The 9,196-nt window shown below is 36.8% G+C and overlaps 1 protein-coding gene across 1 annotated transcript; it reads right to left on the bottom strand.

Annotated features, from left to right (window-relative positions):
• Window positions 1-504: 504 nt before the first annotated feature.
• LOC141596025 (ABC transporter G family member 3) lies at window positions 505-9,006 on the bottom strand. Its single transcript, XM_074416025.1, has 12 exons — window positions 8,768-9,006; window positions 7,516-8,120; window positions 7,318-7,397; window positions 5,934-6,220; window positions 5,380-5,551; window positions 4,885-4,998; window positions 4,606-4,734; window positions 3,651-3,842; window positions 3,011-3,097; window positions 2,569-2,841; window positions 1,739-1,846; window positions 505-951 (listed from the first exon to the last, which is right to left on the bottom strand). Exons 2-12 carry the CDS (start codon window positions 7,988-7,990, stop codon window positions 700-702), a joined length of 2,169 nt encoding a protein of 722 aa, XP_074272126.1. The 5' UTR covers window positions 7,991-8,120; window positions 8,768-9,006; the 3' UTR covers window positions 505-699.
• Between the last annotated feature and the right edge of the window lie 190 nt (window positions 9,007-9,196).

The following is a 9,196-nucleotide window of genomic DNA, read 5'->3' as shown; positions in this document are numbered from 1 at the left end:
CACAATTACATACCCCACCTATTTTCTTCCCTCTTTACCCCTTCTTTTATCTTCTTTTCTTAAAAACCCCATTTTTTACCGCGTTACCATTTGTATGGTACGGAGGGAGTATTTGAGTATCTCCTATTTGTTTACCTTTCTATATTGAAAATATTTTTAAAAGGTTATATAATGACAATATTCCCCCCCCCCCCCCCTCCTTGGTCTTTGTACTAAAACCAAAGGTAAACAAATGCCGGGACAAAGGGAGTATTATTCCGCGAGAATTGAGGTTGAAAAAGGGTTGTTTGGAGATCGAGACTGGAGTCTAAGTATAGAGTGATAGATGAACCAACTCAACTAAAATCTTAAGGTGATAGTTGAGGCCCAACTATTATAAATATTCCTATTACGCCCCCTCACTCAAATGCCCGTCGGGCTTGAAGAGTGGTTAGTTGTGCACCGGCTCCCCCGTACCGATTTGAACCCGTGACCTTCGGTCACACTGGCTCTGATACCATGATAGATGAACCAACTCAACCAAAATCTTAAGATGATGGTTGATACCCAACTATTATAAATATTCCTATTATAGAGTTGGGTAAACAGTAGAAAATATAAAAACAGACCGCATTAACTTACAAGTTACAAACCAAAAAAAATTAGGGGTACAAAGTAGAATTTCCAAAAAAATGAAATACTCGTATATGCAAACCACTTTCATACGTTTCTCATTGATTTACGACGACACATTCTAGTACCACATAAACCCGATCCTACGCAAAAACTTAGCAATATGAAGACCAAGAGCCGATATCCAAGTGCCATAAGAAAGAGCGCCATCAAATTGTTCCACTTGCCATTAACGCTTGGGGAGATATCATACGCACTACTAACGGCCTGATAACCCGATATGGCCCTCACCGCTCCCACTGAGAAGTTCGTCCCAACATACTCGTTCTCCAAAAGTCCCTGGTTTTTGTTCAGGAGCAAACACTAGGATTCAGCAGTGGCGAATGCATGTTATAGGACCGAGGATCCTCAAATACCAAAAATCAGAATGCACACTTTTTGTGCTTAAAAAAATGTTCGTTTGTATGTGTTTTTCCGTATTATAATATTTTAAAAATGACACCCTGAATTACATGCGCTTCAATATTAGAGTAAGTGGATTATACATCCGATATAGTACATCAGATGCTGTAGTTTTTGAGCATTAAGATAAAAGTTTTTGAGTTTTATTATAAAGTTTTTGAGTTCATTTACTTAAGCATTAATCTCAAAAAGTCACATTATAACTCGAAAAAATTATACATAAGCTCAGAAAAATTTGATTTTTGATATCATAAAACTAAAATGTAATTTATAAACTCTATATTACTAAAAAAAAAATACACAAAAACTCAAAAAGTCATTAAATATGAGGTAGTACATCTGATGTACAATCCTTTTTCTCTTCTACATTACTGTGATGCAGCTATTCACCAATGCGAATCATGACGCAGTTTTTCATCTATGCATCATAAGGAAACAATCTCGTAATCTCTTACGAGATTGCGTATACCTGACTTTTTACCTTACCATGTAAGAAGTAATGTTCTGTAATATTTTTTAAAATATCCAATGCACCCTAAAGACTGACTTTTCTTTGTTTAACCCTGGGTTACAGGGTCACTATGGTTTACGCTATTAGGACCAATAAAAACCATTTATGTCCGTGATAATAGACAAGGCATGTGGAAAAAATCGAATTACTTGCCTGGATGGAGTAAGTGTGAAGAGCAATATAGGACAAAGGGTAATTCCAAAGGGTACCGGGCAAATCACTCCGGAGTCTGAAGTATCCTGCTGAAAGCATCATAGTGATCTGCAGACAGAAGGTACTCATCATGTCGGCATTAATCTATTTGCAATTACATTTCATAGTTTCAACTTTCAACAGTTGATCAGTTTAAGGAGCCATTTACTTATATAAAGGTAAAATCAAGTTGAGGGGGATTGCCCTTGCCATGAAACACATAAAGCCATAAAGGTGGAATCCAATAAACAGTAAATTACATCGACAAGATACTAATTCATAATATAAAGAAGCATCAACGCCTCAACGGTATACAAAATTTCAAGGTAAGGATGAGAGATCAAAAAGTCATTTAGACTTAATTAATTAAACTTGGAACCACCGACTCAAAACGGCCCAAAACCTGCACTTGACCCTATGTTACTCAGACTCGTCTACTCCTATCCGGCAAAATACGTATCGGAGTATCTGATACGGCTATTTTGTGCGAAATTTTCAATATTTTGGTCTAAAATGAAGTAACAAAGTGTCGTATCGTATCCGACAAAATACGTATCGGATATGGAATACGGCAACTAAGTGAAGTATTGGAGTAACAAAGACTTGACCCATACTCGAAATGATCTAACAAAAAGTGCACCAGAAACAAACCGTTTACCGGGACCTATAAAATACGATTTCTAGCCTTCATACAGTAATAACTATACGGCCTAATTACCTATATGATTCTCAATGAGGAACGGTGCTTCATTCAGTTAGTTATTTAAAGGAATCAGAAGAAAGCAACTTACTTGAACAAGAACTAGTGTCAAAATGCTCCAGAAAACATCAAGCTGAACAGCTGCAACTGCTAGCAATAAACCTTCGTTGACCAGAAGGCACATAAAGAAGTTCAACACGAAGTACATCAACAAGCTAAATTCATCTCGTAGCCCAATCAGAAAATAGAAGACGAGACTTGATGATATAGCAATCAGGAACAAGAAAGGGATGCTTGATAGAAGTTGTCCAAGAAGGAAGACAATCGGTCCAGAATGCTTATTTGACGCTTCACAGGCATATGTCTGCACATTATCATCACTTGATGTTTTAACTCTTTTACTGATAAAGTGCAATAGAAGAACTGGTAGGAAAAATCGCCAGCACTAAGATTCCAAAAGATGAATAAAAGAAATGAAACAGTAGTTTTGAGAAAATACGGAGAAAAATGAGAGGTAGTCTTGTAGGTCTAACCTTGATTTCATTCATATGTGCTGTAACTCCTGCAATGCTTAGAAGTGATGTAAACGACACAAATACAAAAATCGCAGCAACTCTAACCTGCCAATCAAGACACGAACACAGATATGTTAAATGAGAAACGACCTACAACCAATACCTTGGATTCCAACAAAGTAACTTTTTTTAATCACTTAGAAGTCTTTAAACCATAGTGAGTGTAAAGTTCCAGTCTGCATGTGTCTACAACAGTTAGAAATGTTGTCAATTCGCTATTATCTCAAATATACAATGTCTACAATTTTTTAAAAACAATAATAAGAAATATTTTCTTTGATAGATCAAACATCGCAACTTTTCGATTGCATCTCTAAATTAATTTGGCGAACTAATATTTGTCGACCCCTAAAGCCATGACAAAAGGGGAAAGTATAGGACACAGGTCACAAGAAAAAAAAAAAGATACCAAATAAGTGAGGGTGACACTACTAGACATTTCAAAACTGATGAGCTTCAAAAGAGCAGGTACATCATTGGCTCATTGCTACTAAAGATTGCTACTAAAGATTGTTCGTCCACCATAAAGAATTCCACCAACAGCGAACCAAAGAAGACCGAAAATAAAAATAAACATGGAATGATTTTGAGCAGTTACCACTACAGAAGATAAAGAATGCCCTAAGCCAGAGAAAACAGTGCCAATACAGAGTGCCAGAAGCATAAAGAGTACAAGCCGAAGCCAATAGTATTTCCATTCTCTGGACATCACTAATAAAGATCTCCATATCAGAACTGCAATCTTTGTCGCCTTGCCAGCCTTTCCTCTACTTTTCAAAAGAGGGCCTTCCTGAATGACAAATTTAAAGCCAGGTAATGTGATGTATTAGCTTACCACAACCTACAATTATTAGGCAAAATCTAATTTTAGAGGAAAATCAACAGTCTCCAAGGTTTTCTATGCAACTTCACTGAAACTCCGACTGCAAGGAAAAATAAATAAAAGAGAGAGAGAGATATCTTTTGTTGGTCAAACATTGCCAGTATCAGAATTCACCTTGGGCTTCTACTTTAGCCCTCAAAATGTAGATAACTTCATACTTGTCCCTTTTAGTAAATGTCTAATAAAAAAGCAATTAACTTATGTCCCAAGATTTGTGACATTACCATGCATTGGTGAGGTATCTCTTACCTACCAGATACTTCATAGATGTTCCTAACCATTTGATAATAAAATTAACCCCAGTGCCTCAATGACTCTCACTCGAGCCGAGAAAGAGGGTCGGAAATATGCGGCCTTACCCCTGCATGGGCTATTTCTAAATGACCCATAAGATTCACGTTGACCAAATGATACTTCACAATAAAAGAAGTGCATGTTTAGTGATCCACTTTGCTTTGTGTAGAAGATGACATTCAACTAATAAAAAACTTATGCTAGCATCCGCATGCGCGCCAGCACAAACACCACTAGTCCGAAGCAAGACAAATGTGGCTCCATAATAGTGGGGTTTTAAACAATTATCTGTCATGTGTTGGTTATGAACCTATTTTTCCTTTCTTCAGGGTGAATAAAGACCATATAACTCCAAGAGTAAATAGCAGCAACAAACCTTTTCTGTGAGCTTTAGGATCATTGCCTCAACAGCGGCAGCATCTGCGGATGACTTAAAAGTTGCTTCAAGAGTACGAATAGCAACTGCAGTGTCCATATTCACTGATGACAAGTCTCCGTGATCATCCTGTGGATGGTTATGATTTTCTAATTCAGATAGAAAATTAGGATAAAAACACTCAAATGTTTCACACAGGAAGCTAATTGTGTAAAATAAAAAAGACTTAATTAGGAACATTCTTCTTAAGGAGAGAAATTAAAACATGAAGAACCATACCTGTAAGTTCTTACACATTGCAATGATTCTATCGAAGTCTGTATTAATTGCTCGCAGGAAGTGATCAGAAGGACTTTGCATTATAGGGCATGGAAATCCAGCATTTGAGAAGTGCTTCATTAGCAAATAATGACCATTCAGTTTATAGAACAATGCCAGGTCTAGAATTTATATAAAACTTAAAAGATAAACACCAAACCAAAAAAAGTTGGTTACAGAAACATCAAATCTCTAACTGCGTGATGCCGCATCTAATCTTATACCCTTTTCAAATAAATGAATTGAGAGAAAAATTATCTGTAGTTAGTGATTTGCAATTATCACTTAAAGTGACATAAAGAAACAAGTAGTATGACAAACAACCCCAACATGAAAACTCATGCAATTTACAGGATTGGGTAATTTATAGGATAGACCGGGAAAAAAAATCCTGGAGCAAAAACCACAAAAGCATGTAATTATATCAAAACATTCAACAGTCAATCATGTCTTTACCTGTAAGCAGGCCAGTGTTTCTCCGAAGAAAAGTGTGTTCCCGTTTGAGAGCAGACAAATACGATCAAAAAGGCCAAAGACTTCTGTGCTGCTCTGATATATTGTGAATATAAGGGTGCACCCTGTGCTCGCAAGCTTCTTCAACGTAACCATCATAAGAAGTGCGGAAACACTGATATACAACAACTCATAAATTAACTTTTTGACAGAAACATTAGTTCCATAAATAATAGACACACATCTACAAACAATATAAAAAACCAAATACAAATCTATAAATATCGAAGAAAATTATCTTCCTTAGAACGAAGATCACTAGTATAAAAATTTAATGATTTTGAACGCCCTCTATTACCAATATTTCTTGATACAGCCCACAAATTTAATGATTTTGAACGCCCTCTATTACCATCATCTCAGCTAATAGTGAAGGCTTTTCTCTGGCCAGTTCAAGAAACATAAACTACAACTTTATCCATGCCAGAGAGAAAGAGAGAGGTTTGAGTAACATAGAATAAAAAGTGGAAACACAAAAAAGTTCAGCAGCAGCTGACCTGTCAAGATGATAGAGAGGTTCATCAATAAATATAATATGTGGTCTCATCACAAGCTCACGAGCAATGCTGACACGCCTTCTTTCGCCACTACGAAGTCCCTTCATGTAGCAGTGGCCACCTATCAATTTGTTAGCGTAATCACTCAAAGACATGGAGATTAACGCGTCTTCCACGACACTCTTCTTCTGACAAAGGAAACCAGGAAGTTGAAGCAATGCTGAATAATAGAGGAACTCCCTCACAGTTAGAGATCCTATCAGCGCTGTTTCCCTTTCCACATAACCCTGCATTATACAAGCAAAAACGAAATTTTATGGTACCGTACCAAAATAAAATCAGATGTTCCATGTCTCACAAATTGTTTACGTGTGCTTTTAGATCATTTATTGATGCAAACACATGCAACTAGGTAAATGGTCAACTATACAGCTCCCTATGATCTTATCCTGTCAATCTCCTACCCTGGCATTAATCCTGCACACCTCCGCCCTCACTGCTCACCACCTCTCAGACGCAGTTCCACCCTATGAAGATACTAATCACCCAAGGACACCCACCTTCGCACTAGATCTGACAAGCAACAACCAGAAGCACATCTCTTTGTCCTTCCACCCACGAGCAGGACATAAGCATCAGACTAAAATGCAAGTGTAAAATCACCCATTCCTCCATGAATTCAGCCTTGCCCCCCTCCTCCTTGTGACCACCTTTGCACATCCTTGCACGCTCCATTCTACCGCAAAACAGAAGTAGTCCCGTGTGCCTGCACATCTTCTCCCTGGCTGCTACTATAAGGTAGAGGCAAGTGTCCTTGGTAACTAGAGGTAAGGTATGAGCTTGGGTTTGGTCGAAACTAAATCTAGGGTGGAGACGGAGTTGGTTGGGTGTGGTCATGCATTAAGGAACCACAAATGAAACTACACGGTCAACAGGTTTTCATCTTAAAGAGAGCTTAATCTAATATACTTGAATAAAAGAAAAGGAGAAAGGAGCTACAAATATTTAGAGAGGTCTAAAAACAAGTCAGGCAGATAGTGTCCAGTATTTACTAGTATGACATTATTTTCCAATGATTTCATTTGCAATCTTTACTTTTATTCATCTGTTAGTTCCTTTGATGAGACATTTCAAGTTCAAACTGTGCAAATAAATGTTTGAGTACGATTGAACTGTTCTAAGTAATGTTTCATGTCGAATTGTCAATACGCAGCAACAAGACGTATAGAAAAAAAGATATATGAACATATATAGAGATAACCCAAAACATGATTATCAAAAAAAAAAAAAAATTAATAATGATGAGCAGATGAATACATTCACTAAAATTAATCATCAGAAAATTACTGAAAACAATGGTAGAAATTAATCACTAAGAACTCACATAGGATCCGTATGGCAAGTAAGATTTCATTCCGTTGATAAATACTTCACCGTACATTCTAGCCGAATGTGGGAGTCTTCCTACAAGGTAAGAAGAAAAACATGTTCAAGATAAAGGAAATCTCATAACTTGACATTAACTACAAAGAATCATGCTCAATCTCAGCTGCAAACAACTCAAGTATAAGAAAAATCAAACCTGCAAGAGCCCTTAGCATGGTAGACTTTCCAGACTTGGCAGGACCCATTATAACAGTCATTGTTCCCGGCAATGCATACCCAGTTGAGCTCTTTATAACTTTATCAGAGTACTTCCGTTTACCCTTAATCATCACAGTTAAATCCTTCCAAACAATTGAAGCACCACCCATTTTCCTAGAGATGGTACCTTCTAGAACAGTCGGAGAAGCCAGTGACCCACTATTAAATTTCGACAAACTGGGAGAACCCGGAGTAGTGGCAACATTAATTGAATCAACTCCCTCATCTACCCTAACATCAACATCAGTATCATCACCCCAATCAGGAGAATCCTCAAATGAAATGGGTTGTCTAAGCGACCCGGGTTTCCTTAAATAGAAGAAATTACTGGAAGGAACCCTACTGGTGGCAGGACTACTAGCCGACGAAGATGATGACCTATAATTATCTGGCTGAGACTGTATTTCTTCCATTTCTCAATTTTTAGTTTTCCAACTCTAATACTTCCAATAACCCTTTTCCAGATTAATCTCCTCCAATAAAACTTCGAAAACAATAATCTCTAATACTCAAAATGTAGCTTCAAAACCCTTACAAAACTACCTGTAATCAAAAACCCACATTTAAACCATACAGCAAAATCACACTAGTATGCTAACATACTACAATTAAACATCTTAATTTCCAGGTCATCTAATCCGAGTGCCGGTTTGAGTTTCATATTAGAAAAATCATACTCCCTGAGTCCCGACCAATTGTTGTCCATTGGTTTTGGCACAAAAACCAAGGAAAGAGGAAGGGACTAATTACTAAATGATAAGTGGAACAAATTGAGTGTGAATGATCAAATTGCTCATCAAGTTCATTCTTAAAATAGAAACGACAACAATTGACTGAGACAAAAGGACAACAAATGACCGGCTTACCATACCGTACAGTCCGTACTCATGCTAGATTTGCTGAATAACAAATACCCAGAAAAGGAAACAAAACATTATCTTAAAAAACCCATTTAAGTAACATTTCACCAAAAAATACTAACCATATCTCAAATACAGCTTAAATAAATGTATAAAATGCGCAAATAAGTGGCGGAGCTAGGGGAGGGTTAGCAGGGACGCTCGCTCACATGGAATATTAAAAATAAACATTAGAATTCAAAATTAAGAATAAGCATGCATTCAACATATAGTATAATTAAATGAGAAAGAGTGTGAAAAACATATTGATGAAAAAGGTAATTAACAAACCTTGGAAATGGATCTGAGTAAGGTAATAATAACAAGAGTGGAGAAGAAGAGTTGAGTGATGTTTTGTTGTTGGAGTGAAGAACAAGTGACGAACAGCAAACACTAAAAAACAGTGAGACTGTGATTGAGTGAAGGTTTCATTAATACGACAATATATCATTTGACTTGCTTTCCACACCTAAACACATTCATTTCTATTATCACAAATTCCTGTTTAAGACGGATCATTCCGTCTTTCCAAAAAAAGACGGTATTTTGTTACTATTTTATAGTCATATGTAATCATAATGGTCCCGTAAATATTACGCTTATGAAAACTTGTTTTTCAAAAGTCGTCACATTTAACTGTAAAATGGTCTGAAAATTCCGTCTTTTTATTTAGCCATAATAGTCCGTTTGAAAGGAGACCAACTGTTCTATTATTAATTC

Source organism: Silene latifolia, chromosome 1 (genome assembly GCF_048544455.1).
Source record: "Silene latifolia isolate original U9 population chromosome 1, ASM4854445v1, whole genome shotgun sequence".
Classification (NCBI taxonomy): Eukaryota; Viridiplantae; Streptophyta; class Magnoliopsida; order Caryophyllales; family Caryophyllaceae; genus Silene; species Silene latifolia.
This window is presented reverse-complemented; position numbering and strand designations above follow the sequence as displayed.

What these genes read in the sequence shown, in the direction of transcription:
- LOC141596025 (XM_074416025.1), bottom strand. Translation starts at nt 7,990, where the DNA reads ATGGAAGAAATACAGTCTCAGCCAGATAATTATAGGTCATCATCTTCG. An exon ending in CAATGTGTAAGAACTTACAG is followed by an intron (nt 4,735 to 4,884) that starts GTATGGTTCTTC and finishes AACCATCCACAG; the next exon opens with GATGATCACGGAGACTTGTC. An exon ending in TCCTAAAGCTCACAGAAAAG is followed by an intron (nt 3,843 to 4,605) that starts GTTTGTTGCTGC and finishes TTTGTCATTCAG; the next exon opens with GAAGGCCCTCTTTTGAAAAG.